This window comes from Harpia harpyja, chromosome 11 (assembly GCF_026419915.1).
Source record: "Harpia harpyja isolate bHarHar1 chromosome 11, bHarHar1 primary haplotype, whole genome shotgun sequence".
NCBI lineage: Eukaryota > Metazoa > Chordata > Aves > Accipitriformes > Accipitridae > Harpia > Harpia harpyja.
Genome location: NC_068950.1, coordinates 18,602,549 through 18,618,970, shown reverse-complemented (window position 1 = coordinate 18,618,970; position 16,422 = coordinate 18,602,549). Strand labels below are relative to the sequence as shown.

At 38.2% G+C, this 16,422-nt stretch overlaps 2 protein-coding genes across 2 annotated transcripts in view; both read right to left on the bottom strand.

Moving 5' to 3' along the window:
* CDC73 (cell division cycle 73) overlaps positions 1-16,422 on the bottom strand; it is a 126,356-nt gene that overhangs the window by 108,837 nt on the left and 1,097 nt on the right. The window contains exons 2-7 of the mRNA XM_052800598.1: positions 11,437-11,542; positions 10,370-10,439; positions 8,757-8,819; positions 8,616-8,668; positions 6,763-6,851; positions 3,758-3,974 (exon numbers count right to left, since the gene is read on the bottom strand). Coding sequence (XP_052656558.1) covers positions 3,758-3,974; positions 6,763-6,851; positions 8,616-8,668; positions 8,757-8,819; positions 10,370-10,439; positions 11,437-11,542 — 598 coding nt within the window. The remainder of the gene's footprint in view (positions 1-3,757; positions 3,975-6,762; positions 6,852-8,615; positions 8,669-8,756; positions 8,820-10,369; positions 10,440-11,436; positions 11,543-16,422) is intronic.
* On the bottom strand, positions 10,494-11,388 carry LOC128147754 (ubiquitin-conjugating enzyme E2 D2-like). The gene is given in 5 exon segments (XM_052800734.1): positions 10,494-11,001; positions 11,004-11,099; positions 11,102-11,187; positions 11,189-11,268; positions 11,362-11,388. Coding segments are annotated over 5 exon segments (342 nt in total). The 3' UTR covers positions 10,494-10,948.

The following is a 16,422-nucleotide window of genomic DNA, read 5'->3' as shown; positions in this document are numbered from 1 at the left end:
TTTTATTGTGTGTTTGTGAAAATTAAAAATGAGAATTGGACTGCATGAAGAGCGAGGACAAACAGAAGACACTAATTTCTTAAAGCCCCCAACAATTGTAGCTGTTAAAAGAACAGTAAAGGCATTCAGAAGCAGCTCTAGCATCTAGTACTTTTATTGCTTTTGAAATCTGACTAAATTTTCAGTTGGTTCAACTGTCAGTTGACTCACCAAAACAGCAATGCTATGTTGCATGCCTTTAGCCAAACCTAAAATTAAACTGCTTTAAACAATAGATCCTCTGAAGTAGTTCTAAAATTAAGTTACTACGAGAGGAAAAAAAAAAACAAACCCTTGGACCAAACAGATGCAATTTGGCCCTGAAAAGTGATTACATAAAAATGTCACATTATTCATAAAATCTAGAAAACTACAGACTTGGGGAAGGCCAACAGATACTTAAAACACACAGTGCAGGATGACTCATCCACTAGCAATTAAATCAAACACTGCATTTCAAAAAGAAGGCAAAACTGCATAATAATCAGGTAGAAAACTATGGAAAAATACCTCAATAAAATGTTCTAAGCAAAACAAAAATAAGCAAGCAGACAAACGCAAATTCTAGAAATCTTAAAAACAGAAGAGGACAGGTGAACTGAAATGTCTGATTTTACAAACAGTAGGAACCTCACAAAAATCAGTAAAAAGACAGCCAGGGATCAATGCCACATCTGATCAAAAGAGGGTAACAGAGGGGGTCGTACAGATAAAGGACCTGTGTGATGCATTACAGGAAGCTTAGACTCAAATAAACTATGAGTGACAACCAATGAATGATAGTAAATGAACAATAACCTGTCCCAAATCATTGAAGCTATATTGCCAATATGAATGGGACAATACAGAGACTTCCAAAGAAGAAAACAGTAATTATGAGAAATTGCAGTTACTTTGTAGGTTGGATAAGTGTCAAGAAGGGAAGTGATGCAGCAATTAATGCTTTAGCTATCATAAGTAATTGCTTATTGGAGCAACTGGCCAAAGTAGTCACAATAGGAGAAGCATCTCTTGATTTGGCCCATAGTACCTACTTTAGAGAGGCAGCTGCTGAAAAATATTCTACAACAGGAGTATCAATGCACTCAAATTCAACATTCTTGTAAACAAACAAACAAAAAAAACCCAACCAACCCCTATAGCCGGGAAAAAAATCCACCACTAGAATTTCAGCAAGGGAAGCTATGTAACAATGAAGATATCAAAGAAAGAATTAAAAGCAGCACCTAAAGGGCAGAACGCAAGTATCATGAACACTTTCAAAAGGTGTTAAAGAAGAACACTACATCACTGGAGACTTCAAAAAAAAAAAAAACACACAGGAAAAAAAAACCCAAAACCTGGAACAGTTCTATAAAGTAAAAAAGGCCATTTGAAGTAAAAAGCAAACTTCAGAATCAGAAAACGCGTCCAAAAGGAGAAAGAGTAAATACTCCATAAATATAGTTAAGATTATTGCCATCTACATAGAATTTTGAGGAGCATCTTGCTGGAGGAATCAGTACTTTTTGCACACACATCAAAAACAGAGGAAACCTGCCAGAAAACCGATACGGACAACAGATTATTTTCTTTTTGCTGTGGTCCGAAATTCCTAGTATTTTCCTTTTGCATCTTAAGCTATCTCTGCATCTTTGTTTACTACAGAGAACACTGGGAAAGTTCACATAGAAGACTTTTTCTCTGTGGAGAAGAGAGCTTGAGGAGCTGCCTCAGACTGAAGCAATTTTTGGAAGGAAACAAAATCGACATTTTGGGGTGCTCACTCTTTGTTACCATTCACCCAGGAGTTCTAAAGGATTCAGATATTAATAAGTCAGACACTATATGGTATGTAAACTACTGTTGTTTTTAAACATTCTAGGAGGATTCGAGAGACTGCAAATAAATCTATACCAAGCAGATCATAGAATCAGAATCATTTCGGTTGGAAAAAGACCTTCAAGATCATCGAGTCCAACCATTAACCATGCCCCCTAAACCATGCCCTGGAGTACCCTGTCCACTCGCTTTTTGAATACCTCCAGATAATTCTTTTTCCTGTAAATTTTCACTATCAGGCACATTAGCAATTCAAGTATCATATGGAAAAGCCAAAACAGCATTTGCAGAGCAGTACTATGCTTCTCTGATCAAAATTCTTTAAATGAACAGGCAAGTAGATAAAGAATGATCTGCCTGAGATAACGTATCTGAGTTTTCTAACAACTTTTGAGTAGGTCTTCACAAAAGTTCTTTTAAAAAAAACTCTCAACCAAAAAAACCATCCCAACCAACCTACAAACAAACAAAAAACCCTGGAGCTGTTGTGGGATAAATCACAGCCCTGGGTAACCAGACATGCTTCCCCATCTCCTTACTCTCACTGTTACTTGTACAAAAATATAAACATTAACATCTGATGATTTCTGTCCATGCTATCAAGAAATAAAGGCTTGCTATTATGCCAATTATATTCATCACGCTAGTCAAGTAACTGCATGCTGGAGTCCAAAGAATAAACTTGATCTCCTGTTTCTTGTCTTTCTCCCCATGTTAGGTTTTGCTTAAAAATCACTACCTCATCTCACTATTACAAGGATACTACAGTAGAACACTCAACTCTTTCCCTAGTATCTTTTGAAGTTTCCCTTGGAAGACATGTAAAGATATGAATGCCATGAATGATTCGCTAAATGAGGAAAAGCTACCCAGATTCCTTCAGTACAAACATTTCCGATGACTAAAACAGTAAAGGCTTTTACCAATTTATCAACTGTTCAGCAGTGAGATTGCTACAAATCTCACAGACTCAAAGAAATAACACTCACTCTGTGTGTAGCATACATGCAGGTACATGCCACATACCTAGTAATTACCCCATAATTCATTAATGAAATTATTCTACCACTAATGCCATGACACCAGGTTGTGAAAATGAACGCTATGTAAAATACTCTTAAAAATAGACAAAAGAAAACTAGGACCTCGTTTACTTCTAAACATTATTTTCCTGTGACAATACTCAGAGAAGTAGTGAAGGCAAAGGATGTGATTTGACAATAACCTCAGGAAAACAGACATTTGCAATGTTTTAGAAATTGACTTACTGCCTCCTTGAGAAATTTAGTGCCAAGTATCACTGCAATAAAGAAAGCCTAACTGTCCAAAAAGAGCAAGCTATCAGCTGTGCTTGCAACCATTTCTGGATGGCACATAACCAAGTGCAGCTAAAGACATGGATTAAAGGAACATGAAGGGACAAAAATATACAGAAAAGCCTCCTCATGGTAACACTTTCTGGGTTTGTTCATTTTCGCATTTTCTCTCCTTACTTCTTTGGTGTTTTCCACAGCTTAGCAGCCTTTGGACTTCCTATGTACACATGTTGCTACTGCTATCAGTTACTCCCCGCTTCTATTTCAAACCTGCAGGTACTTTCATACAGCCCTCCCAAATGTAGGGTTCAAGCCAGCTTTGTTTAAGAGGAATTAAGCGATTACTTGGTATCTTTTAAGTGGCTGAAGCAAGTATTTTGAGATACATTGTAGGCTTCCCATAATGAGGAAAGAATGAACTCCTCTGTCACTGTGCCAACAGTCCTCCAAGCCTACCTTTACCTAGAACACTAAGCATAATCCCCCCCAGTCATATATAGTTAACAAGCTAGAGACACAGAAAATAAAAAATGCGGTTTGCCATTTCGATCATAAAAATAGCTTGGTATCCAGAGCATTACCTTGCCTGTGCTTTGTAAGATTGTAGTTCTTGTCCTCCATACTCTCTCCCGGCTGACAATATCTCTGGTTACATCTACTTCAGCATCAACAAAACTTCTCTGTTTAAGAGCAGTTATGTCATCATCCAGATCAGTTTTGATAGTTGATCTTTTCTTTGCCATGATTTTTGCTTTGATAGCAGCAATTTTTTCCACTGACATGGCTTCAGACAAGGACCTAAATGAGCAAAAACAACAGAAGAGACTGAGTAATTGAACAGCACTGGTGAGGCCGCACCTTGAGTACTGTGTTCAGTTTTGGGCCCCTCAGTACAAGACAGACATTGAGATGCTGGAGCACATCCAGAAAAGGGCAAAAAAGCTGGTGAGGGGCCTGGAGCACAAGTCTGATGAGGAGCAGCTGAGGGAACTGGGGTTGTTTAGTCTGGAGAAAAGGAGGCTGAGGGGAGACCTTATCGCTCTCTAAAACTACCTGAAAGGAGGTTGTAGTGAGGTAGGTGCTGGTCTCTTTTCCCACGTAACAAGCAATAGGATGAGAGGAAATGGCTTCAAGTTGCACCAGGGAAGGTTTAGATTGGGTATTAGGAAAAATTTCTTCACCGAAAGGGTTGTCAGGCATTGGAACAGGCTGCCCAGGTAAGTGGTGGTGTCATCATCCTTGGAGGTGTTCAAAAAATGCATAGACAAGGCACTTCAGAACATGGTTTAGTGGGCATGGTGGTGTCAGGTTGACGGTTGGACTCAATATTAAAGGTCTTTTCCAACCTAAATGATTCTAGGCTTCTATACAATTCTTCTGAATAAACTTGTGAATGAATAACTCGATCCTGCTTAAAGTTTATGGCTATGCTATAATTCATAAAACAGTCATCTTACATATATGTGACAATTATATGAGCTTGGCATTGCTGTTTTGAGCATGAGGATCAAACTTCAGACAAAAGACTCCATCCCAGTATTAGCACAAAAAACATCAAAAAACCCCAACTATCACAAGCAGAAGTAAAGATTTCAAGCGTAAAGCATCAGGACTAACGCTTCCATTTACAACATCATCTGAATTTCAGCTCCCTGTTATTTTTAGTGGATTACAATTTTGTGTCCAGTCAATCAATCCCTGGCTGCTCTGAGGCTTTCAAAGGATTAATCTAAATTTCGGCTGAGGTGCTGTTACACAGACTTGGCCACTTGGAAGATGCATTACCTCTTCAGAGCATGTAGGCCAAACAAACAACAGATGGTAGTAGTTTTGTCCACATTAATCTGTGCTTGAGGTAGCTCAGTTCAGTTCAGTCCAAGAGTGCAACATTTCTATCTGTTTGCTTTTAATTGTAAACACAGAATTTGGTTGCCAAACAGTGAGCCCTGTTGTTTTGCAGGTGAGCTGAAGAAAAGGACTGAATTGCACAACTGTAACTGCACATACCCAATTTAATTTTACTTTTTTTTTTTTTTGAGAGTACATTGAAAAATTAATACAAGTAGTACTGGTTGTGAAGTATTCTTCTTTTACAACCAAGCTATTGGAAAGGGAACTTTTTTTGTGTTGCTGTTAAAGTAACAACAGTGACAAGCACAGAGTTCAAACTCACTGCCTATAAATGTTATTTGCACTTTTTTAAAAGGGCAGTCTTCTACATTCAGCATTAATAATTTGTAAATATAGAATACAAAGTAAATACGAATAATAGTCAGTAAACCTCACTGCAGCATTGTCTCAAGTCCAAAACAAAGTTGTGATACACTCAAGCTAGTATCCAAATTATTAGTTTATGCAAAACAACGTGTGTACTTTTTGATTTTTTGATCTTTAGACTTTCTGATTTTGCATCAGGTATGACAACCAGATTTTCTTCTTTTTATATAGTTTCCTTTTAAGTACACCTAAACAAGACACAGAGAGGAAGACGACATTCAAAACACCTATTTTTCATGTGGTTATGTGTAATTATGGATTCTATAAATGCCTCAACTCTGCTATATTAATTGTTGCAAGGCTAACTGTTAAGTTTAATCCCAGTGAAGGACAGACAAGCATTCACAGTATTGTTTATGCTCAAGAGACAGATTTCTCAAAAATGCAGCTGGTCTATCAAGTGAAACTACTTATCCGCAAAATCCAATGCAGACAAAGCAGTACATTAGTTCATACTCATACACCTTAACCATAGGAAACACGACTCCCATTTTACATTATGGGAGCTGACACACTAAAGAAATTAAGCAGCTACCTTTACTTTAAGGCTTCTGAACTCAGGTATTTGAAAAGGAACTACTAGACTCTGGCATCCTCCTAAGCCCAAGATCCTTAGCATCAACAAGATCTTGCAAGAATTTCATTTCCTCTCTGCTTGGCTTTGGGAAGATATGGTGTAAGTCTCAAAACCAGCTGTCGTTCTTTACAAAATTCTGGATGGATACAATAGAAGAGGAAAGGTGATGGGCAAGTTTTTAAGCACTTGAATACTGATTACTACTTATGGCAAAGACGGTGCATTGTCCTCTGGTAGCTGACTGCCTCTTCAGAGGCAAGCAGCTCACCTCTGTAGGGAGTCAAACAGAGGTTGTGTTACCCTTTGATCTGTTCTCACAATGTTTTCCTCCTTTTACATGCAAGACAGTCCTCAATACAGGACATTTTTCTTTGAAATAGAGAAATAATCAGTATCCCCTTGCAGTTCTGCTCATTTTATTTGACTGGTTAGGTAAACACCATGGCAGAAGCAAGCAGAAATGGTAGACTTGGTGGGAGGAAGAAACAACTGTCCACTCACTTCTGAAGACAAACCAAATCTCATGCCATGACATCTGAACTTCCACTCAAGAACAGGAGTCTGACCAGGCATGAAGTTCCGTCTCCTCAGACATTACTAATGTTAGCACCTAATGGAGGGACACTGCCACTGAGAGCTGTTGGACAGAAGTAAAACTGGCTGTCTTGAATAGCACAAGAGTTGTTACCAGTCCTTTAATTAAGCACTATCCATAAGAAAAAGTATCCCTACCTGATCTGCTCCGTTTGCACGATACCTTCTTTATGTCCTTCCAACCGAGCTGCCAACCGCTCCTTGTCAAGGCGCACGCACTCTTCATCCTAGCAGTAACAGTAATGTTTAATTTTTGTGCATTCTCTTTAAAAAACTAAATACAACTAGAATTAAAGCTATTCAGAGTTTTTTGTTTTGTTTTGGGGTTTTTTTCACATTTGCAAGGACAATCTTTATTTTCAATTACCTTTGATCTGTGTGCTAGCACGAACTGTACAGCTATTGGAAATTTCCTCTCAAGAACCACAAATTATAATTAGAATAATGAAAATACTACCATTCCCTCATAAAGAGCCTTGCTCAGATGACAATTGTGAGCAACAGAAAAATCAGAGAACTTAAAGCTGGCAAACAATGCACACATTCAGGCAGGACAATACACATACACACATACATATTTAAGGTAAATTTATCTGACACTCAAATTTGCCCAGATATTTAAACAGTGACATTTTTGAAGAAAAGAACAGCTCAGAACTGTTGTATCTTTAAGCAGAACTTTTATAAATGGCATTCCTAGTAAACATAAAAAACAAGTCAAGAGTAAAGAAGCCTACAGTTACTCAAGCCAGGTTTGAGGCAGACATGTAATTTGAGAAAGCAGTAGAGATGTAATTTTATACCATCTTTTCAGCTTCTTAATGCTGGCACCACTTGTGTTCAATCTGTCTTATCTCCCCACAAAACTTAAATCAGCATCAAGCCTGCCCTGTTGCTAAAAGGCTGTTTGGAAAGGCTGAAGCACAGCAAAGCCAGTCATGCCCATGTATCAGGAAAGACCTGGAATCTCTACACAGAGATGATCTCCAAAAGAACAGACTTTACAGACTCTGAGCTGCCAGAGCAGCAAGGAAACAGAGAAGATGGCCATAAGCTTGTTAGGCTCGTATGCAGAATTCTTGATTCTCCAAATTATGACAGTGAAGATCTATAGCTTCAAAACATACTGGCATCACAACCACACTTGGGTAATGTAGAACAAAAAAAAAAAAAAAATCCATAGATCACCAATAGGCCACCTCACAGCAATCATCTGCTCATGTGCCATTAAGAAAGCATAAAGTTCTTACAATTCTTATGCAGTTATAGTTAAGCATAAACAATGTTCAAATCCAGTTCTCGAATAAGGGAATTTACGTATTTGGTAACTCTTCTTCTAAGAAGAAATCTAAAGCCTCAGTACTCTGAAAAAATATACAGCCAGATTTATAATAACTTACATAGGAGAAAACTGGATGAACTTAGTTTAAAAAAATTACAAAAACCAGTAAGTCAGATACAATGTGTGTAATAACTAGACATATTGCTTCTACTCAAGAGGCACTTGTGAAAATACACTGTTAATTGCCTAAGACACAGCTTCAGAAAATAGTAATAACAGGGACAGTTTCATATACTGCTACAAAGGGACTAAAATAGCAGGTAAAACAAATAAGTATCCATTCATAAAGATAAGACTGGCATTTAAGTATAATCCTAACTCATGGATGGCAAATAACCATAATCAGTCATTAAACAGCACTTTTATTCCAATCCCATAGTTCTAGCAGACAGGTTATACTGCAACAGGTACTTACAGATATGCAGTCAAGCTTTCCCCTTTCATACTACAACATACATCTACTAGCAGCTAAAATTCCAAGTTTAAATCAGAGGCTTAAATTCTAACTCCTTCCAGTTCATGTTCACACTAACAGAAGTACTGTGCGCACCCAGAGGACAGGTAGCCCAACTGAATTGCTACAAGAACAGATAAATACTGTAATTTACCACCACCCCCAATTTGTATTGATGACAGTTACTGTCATTACCTCTATTCTTGGTTTCTTTGCTTCTGCTAATATTTCATCTGCTGCTCTTTTAACTACAAGAAAAAGAGGACATTAAAAATGCAAGATTGTAGTACACTGTCATAAAATAAGCCTCAAAGTTATTTTTTAGTTAAACTGTACCTTGAGTGGACCGTTGAAGACCAATTTCAAGTGGAGCACTTCTGTCTATGCTTGATGAGGTTGCTGTAATCAAACACAACATTTCATTTAAGTACAAAAGATTTGCAAAAGTATTTAAGTATAAAAGGAAGAAGGACAACAGACAAATTGCAACAAAGGAAATTCTAACTAGATATTAGGTAGCAAAACGCAGTCAAACACTGGAAGTGGAGATGATAGAATCGTAGAATGGTTTGGGTTGGAAAGGACCTTAAAGATCATCTAGTTCCAGCCCCCCTGCCATGGGCAGGGACACCTTCTTCCACTAGACCAGGTTGCTCAAAGCCGCATCCAACCTGGCCTTGAACACTTCCAGGGATGGGGCAGCCACAACCTCACTGGGCAACCTGTTCCAGAGCCTCACCACCCTCACAGTGAAGAGCTTCTTCCTTACATCTAATCTAAATCTACCCTCTTTCAGTTTAAAGCCATTACCCCTTGTCTTATCACTACATGCCTTTGTAAAAAGTCGCTTTCCAGCTTTCTTGTAGGCCCCCTTTAGGTACTGGAAGGCTGCTATAAGGTCTCCATGGAGCCTTCTCTTCTCCAGGCTGAACAATCCCAACTCTCTCAGCCTGTCTTCATAGGAGAGGTGCTCCAGCCCTCTGATCAACTTCATGGCTCTCCGCTGCATTCAATCCAATAGGTCCATGTCCTTCTTATGTTGGGGGCCCCAGAGCTGAATGCAGTACTCCAGGACTCACGAGAGCGGAGCAGCCATTCAGAACCTGACTGAATATTAAGTTAGATCAGGTTGCTCAGGGTCATTTGGCCCTTCTTTGAAAAGAGAATTGAACCAGATGACCTCCTGTGGTCCCTTCCAACATAAATTAGTGATTCTATGATCTGTATGTACCACATAAAAGAAAACAGAGTCACAAAGATAATTACTTTATAACCTGGAATCAAGATCTACTAGTTTGTCTAGTTTTTGGAACAAAGACAACCTGCTGGTTCCTTTAAAATATATACAAAAAAAGGTGTACTGTTCATATTTCAGAAATAATCTCATATTCCAGCATACTTAAAAGTTCTAAGACCACCTAGAAAACAGAGCAACTTACAAAAGTAAGCCATATTTATCTTTCTCTCAAAGAAACCTCTTTTCTCTGACTATTGTTCACAAAAATTTTAAGAAGATGGAATACTAGGCAAATCTGCCAGTCTGACAAAGCAGACTGTACTGAAGATTTTATCCCACACATTTATTGCATCAAGATCAATGCACTACCAAAAGTTTCCCACAGTCTAGAGAAGGAAAGAATATAAACCCTAAGCATTCTAACACATAACTATTAACTAAAGGATGTTAATAGTAATAAAAAAAGTAGCTCACTTCTAAACATGCATGTAGGAACGCAGCTCCTATCTAAGTGCCATAAAAATAGCTAAGTGCAGAACAAAATTAAAAAAATAAAAGAAATCCTAACTTCGTTTGAGAAGTTTGAACATATTCAATTAAGCTGCACACTGACCATCATTAACCATCCTTCCCCTTCTACCCCTTATTTGAGCCATAAATATGAAGCAGCAAAGCACACTAGGTGTCTAAGTTAAAAGAAAGCATCACTCACATGTTTCCCCATTTAGGTATGCAAGCAAGTCCTTCCTATCAGGTCTTCTTACAACAGGAATGTTTTCAGTCTGAAAAGACAGCGGGCTTGACATTAAACTGTTATTCCCTCAAAGTCTCTTGCTGAAGATTTTTCATTTTATTGAAAACTATTCATTCACACAGACAGGAACACACATCCTGCCTCCCCAAAAAGTATAACTATCAAGCTTAAAGATACAATTACTTCCTAGAGGATGTTCAACTACGCAAAATGAAACATGTTGTCTGCTATAAAACAGAGAGGACAGCCTTTTTCCTCCTTCACTTCAAACTTGCAAATAAGATTAAGAACTAGCTTTTAAACACACACACACACGCTTCTCTGCCAACAGTCAATGTTAGTACACAGAAATAAAATATTTCAATTTTGTTCTTCCAACTATGTAGAACACGCAGCACTGCTGTATCAGGTAACCATGTGGCACAGGGGAAGATGAAGCATGGGCTCACAGAAAGCAGTCAAATGGCAATCAAAAGGACTTTCTCTATCAGAGTTCCCCCATCTTTATTTGTAGAGCTTATCCAATAATTTCTTTAATTAGATTGCATACTTCTGAGTCCACTCCAAAGTTATTCTGCTGTACTTTTCTGTGTTTTGTAGATCCTTGCAATCTCAGGCACTACAGGATCATCTAGACTGGGATTGCACAACAGAGAACAGATGGACAAAAGTACTTTTGCAATAGTGCCAGAGACAACTGTGACTGTAGAATATCAAGAGAAATGCTGCCATTACTGTTAATATTTGGGTGACAGACTCTTGTTGTAAATGCAACCTGGTGGTTTGAAGGTATAATCTGTTAGAAAGTGAATTGTCAAGAAAAATACTCCACCTTGACAAGGTCTGTCATTTGATCCCTAAGTAGAAGTGTTCTTTTTTAAACACACACACACACTTTGTTGCATATCTTCTTCCCTTTCCCCAGCCTAATTCATACACTTAAATGCTACTATCACTCCCTGAAAATAACTATGCATATATAACTTATAAGCAAGAAAAAATAAAATTTTGTATGGTCTACTTACTGCAGCACGGCGGACATAAACAGGATGAGAAAGGTGCACATTATTGAGCAGGAACAAGATAGAATCCAAAGTGTAGTATTCCCTGGGTTGGCCCTCTTTCCCTGTCCTGTAAAATCATGAAACAAAGATTTTAACATTTAAGCTCTTCATCTCTGTCTCATGCACACGCTTTTTTAGCAAAGTTATCTTTTCTTTCCAGAAGACAATTCAAAAAGAAAGCAGTAATATTATTATCAGGGTATTGCCACACTAGGGAACTATCAGTTGTGTTAACAAAGACGAGCAAGGGATATATGTTCTTGCGCCCTCTTTACTGAACAAATTATAAAAATTGTCCAAAATAATCCAAAATAAGAGCTAGATGGGTTGTAAAATATACAAGAAGCAAGACTTGGGAAACTGTAAGAACACATTCTCCCACATCTCCAACATATTTTTTCTGATATCAAAGGAACCGTCTACCTTATTTGGGACAGCTAGAGGAACATAACTGAACTGCAAATGAAAAAAATAGTATTACATGCTCTTCAGGTATAAGGGGACAGAATTTTCACCACTTGAGAAAGCACAGTGAAGACCTCAGCATACACAAATTCCATGAAGTCTAGAGAGCAACAGGTTCAAAATGGTGCCAAAAGGTCAAAATAAGGAGTGACTAGAAATTAATTGCACACAAAACTAGCAAAACCAAAGTGGACTACAAATCACAATGAACTCCCATACAGAAGTCAGACCACTTCAGAGCAACATGAGAGCATCAAGTTCAATCTCAGCTTCAAAACAGCTTGTTTGAAAGAGATGCCTCAAGCCTAAAGAGGAATCTGTTCTGTGTAACAGTTTGGAAAAAAAAAAAATTCCCACAAAAAAAGGTCAAACAAAAACTGTAGTTTCAGCTAGGCTCCATGTGCATCAAACACAATTCCCCCCTCACACACACCTTCACCCCTTTTATGCTGTTACTTGAAGATTTTGTAGGGGAAGCAATGCTTGTCCCAGTTACAAAACAAAACCTGCTGCCTAAATACTTCAACTGCTCTGAGAAATGGACCTTACCCTCAGTTTCACAGCCCTCAGCAGGACCAGGAAATCAATGAAACCAGTGATTCCACTGCCCAGACCTGGGACCTCCCAGACCCCGTCTGCAAGCAGGACAAGGCTCCCCCACACTGCTCAGTCCCCATCCCCAACCAGCCAAACCAGCCGGCTCACCTCAACGCCCAAGGAAGACGACCCACTGGAAAAAACAGGCCAAAACTGTAAAATTTAAGACTAGCAAAGAATTTTGATCAAACCAGAGATGTGAAGAAGAAATACTTCCATGAAAACCATAAGAAGGAATTTCCCCCCCCAAGTACAGTGGCTTTACTCATGGCTCAGCATCAAAACACTCACTCCAGAAGTGCCAACCTCACTGGGGGGAGAGGAAATAAAAAAATACTCAACCATAACATTCTTGAACCTGAAAGAGCTACACAAATATCTACTAAATGCCACAGAAGTGTAGGTCTGTTTTCTCCATACTGTGGATATAATGCCACTACTGCTTTTCTTGCAATTACTGTTCTGAAATTACCTAGATTGAAAGTGTCCAATAACCTGTTCAGAACTCATTACTAGCAGTAAGGTCAAAAACCATTACTTTCACAACAATGCCCGAGAAAACCAATACACGAATAACATGCAGAGAAAAGTGATCCAAAACACCAGGAGAATGGCAGAATAAAGGATCTTTCTACCACTCTTTCTTCCTTGCAAAAACTTAGTCTGCATGGGGCGGGGGTGTGCATGTTCGTTTTGCTGCTGAAGAGGAGAGAAAGGAAGAGACGCAATACTTTTCAATTCCTAAGAAGCCAAAAGCTGGCTTCACAATTACAGCCAACAGAACTGGATTCCTCAGCAAAAAACTGTTTGAGTATTTTACTGTTTCACTGCTATCTTTGATAAGGTGGTATTTAAACATATTCAGAGCACTAGTAGAAACAAAAGTTTCCTCCACATAGACTTGGCTCTGAAGTGAAGTCTATGTCACATGATACAGTTGTCATTTCATTTTAAACTGAAGATTTTAGATTATCTCACTTCAGAATAACTCATTATTTCTTTGAAGTGTGCCATATCCACTGAACATTATATAAAAAGTCCAGCTGCTCATCTACGCAGGTTTTTAGCCATATTTAGCAATAAATGGCGTAATTTAGAAAACAAGTACTGAATGGGTTACCTGTTAATTTGAAAATACACCATTACAAAGCCACAGGCATTGCGAAAGCTCAGCAGGGCACAGCTGGTACTTCATCACTTAAACCACACACACAACAAATCCCCATGCTCATCATGGTTCTAAGAGGGTGTTTTATTAGCAGGACAAGATACTGCACATTAAAGGGAAAGCATCAGATGGACAAGCAGTTGTATGCAAGGCGAAAAATCTAAGTCTAAACTATCAGCATCAGTTTGTGTTCCTTTCAGGTTTTCCAGACAGAAGGAACCTGCTCAATAAACAGAGAACTAAATGCAAGCTGATCTGAAGGTAGCTTACTTCATACAATTTACAAATATCCAAAGTAGCACAAGAAATTAATTCTCTTTTCCCATATTTACTAATGGTATCAATCACTTAAGGAAAAAAAAATGAAAATCTTAAGATTCAGACCTCGAAAAGTCCAGCACTTATAAATTTGCTTTAATGGTTATTAAAAGTTGCATCTCTTAAAAAAACAAACAAAAAAAACACCACAAAAAAACACTCCAGCTTAAAAAAAAAAATGGATAAAAAGTTTACATAACACAAGGGAGAAAGTTTCACCTGCTTAACACCAGAAATTTATTTCCTGCTCATCCATTCACCCTCAACCTGTGGGCACCAGGAGTTTACTCATTTTTAACTGCTTTATTTCCTCTTTCATGTTTCAAAGCATGAATTTTTATAGAGGTACTAAAGGCCTGTGCCTCATCCACAAAAAAATGCAGTAATCTTTAAAAATACAAGACTAGGCACACAGAGTATCCCACAAATTACAATACCCATGATCAGCTGCTCACTGTTTAAAAACTTCTCAGCTGTGCATACAAGCCCCTCTGCTGGGTAAACAAAGCAAATAAGTTTCTCTGTTGGATTGATTCCTTCCTTCGGTTTTGAAACAGATTCTATAATTGCTCTTCAGGGGCCACAGATCAGCCATTAGATCGAAACACACAAACCACTTAATCTTAGACCATCTAGCCTTCTTCACGTGCCAGCAGTGGTATTCATGTAATTATTATCTGGGAAGTAACCTGGATTAAAATTAATTCCCCCCTCTCTCCGGGTTACTTTTAACTTGGCTTAGTTCCTCAGACCGGTTCACTGTGTGACCGACACTTCTGCTAGCACAGAGAGAAGGCAGTGCAGGGCAGCACTGCCAACTCCTGCCAGCTTAGCTGCTCAAGGAGCCACAGTGTTAAGTGTCTAGTGGGACTACTTCTAATTCTAGCAGGGACAGAATGCCACCACTGCTGTTCAGACTTGCATTACTCTCTCCAGACTGGCAGTAGAGATGCAATTACAGCAACTGTGCTGTGGACACCTAAAACAGAAATCAAGGTTTACTTCATGAAAGACTAAGCCACTAACAACTGCTCAGTGCAAGCATAGTTTGGGTCCTGTCAAGCAACCTGAACATAAAGGGTTTTGAATCTTAAAAGTTTTTGAAAATTTTCCTCTTGAGTCCCTGCATAAGTCTGGCAATTACATAAATTAACAACTCCTAAACTGTGATGTCAAAGCTATTGAGTATGGCTTGCAGAACTGGTCTCGTTTTTACAGTGTCTTCAATTTAAAGATTAGACATACATAATTCCACAGTGGTTCACAAGAAACATTGTGAATTGATAGCAGTCTGATCCTACCAAAAGTTCAGAAGCCACTGGTCTAAACTAAGATTTACTAACTTACTTCAAACAAACAAAACAACAAAAAACCTCCAAATTCTACAACACATCTACCACAAGAGGCAAGGACACAAACAGCTATTACAAGATTACTGCTGCTGCTCTGCTCAGCGTATCCGCTGTTCACTCATAGTTCTTTCTTGACCATGAACATAAAGCTTCCTGAATGTACATAATAAAGTTTCTCTCTCCAGCTGCTGTCTTTTGTTAACAATTTCTGGGCCCAGTTCAAGCTCTCCTAAGCAGCAGTAAAGTTCAGCTGGCATATCAGCTTCTCCGTACAGAAAAACAATGAAACTTGTCTGTCTAGTTAACCATTATTACTTGTTACTCTTTGGGAAAAACAACTTGTAGCAAGGAAACCATCACCATTATCTATACACTTGCTCAACAAAAATAGAACTAAGACTTTTCAAGAAATTTAAAACTTAACTGCTTATGCAAATATTTTTCTTCCTCTTCAGTCTACCAGCATCCCCCACTCAGCCAGGAAGCGCAAATAAATCCCAAATGAGTTTCTGAAAGCTTGAAATAGGTAATGAAATAACACATTTCTAGTTTTAGATAGATTGCAAAGTAAACCATTTAAAAAAAAAAATCTGTCTACAAGTTAACACGAACAAATAAGTTTCTTTCATTTCTCTCTCAAACCAGAAGTCAGGATATTAGATTAATACTAATATTCATATCATAATTATTAAAACAACAACAACAACAAAATTATCCCTGGTCATAGACTGAACTACAAGGGTTGGGGTGTTTTGGTTTGGGTTTGGTTTTTTTTTTTGAGAAATCTGCAGGTTCTTTTGTTTTTCCATTAAGCTTCACAGGATAACATACTCTCTTTGATAAGTACCTGAAACATTCACTATCTGATATTTAACAACGAGCATTTTTTTCCTCATGTTTAAGAGAGATTCATTAAAATCCTCCTAGTTAGGACGTTAAAAGCAAGCAGCAGCTAAATTCAGAGGAAAGGAGAATGAAGAACTCCCTTGCATTGTAAGCAATAGATATCGTACTAGAAAATTGAACGGGTACAAAAATCTCATTTTC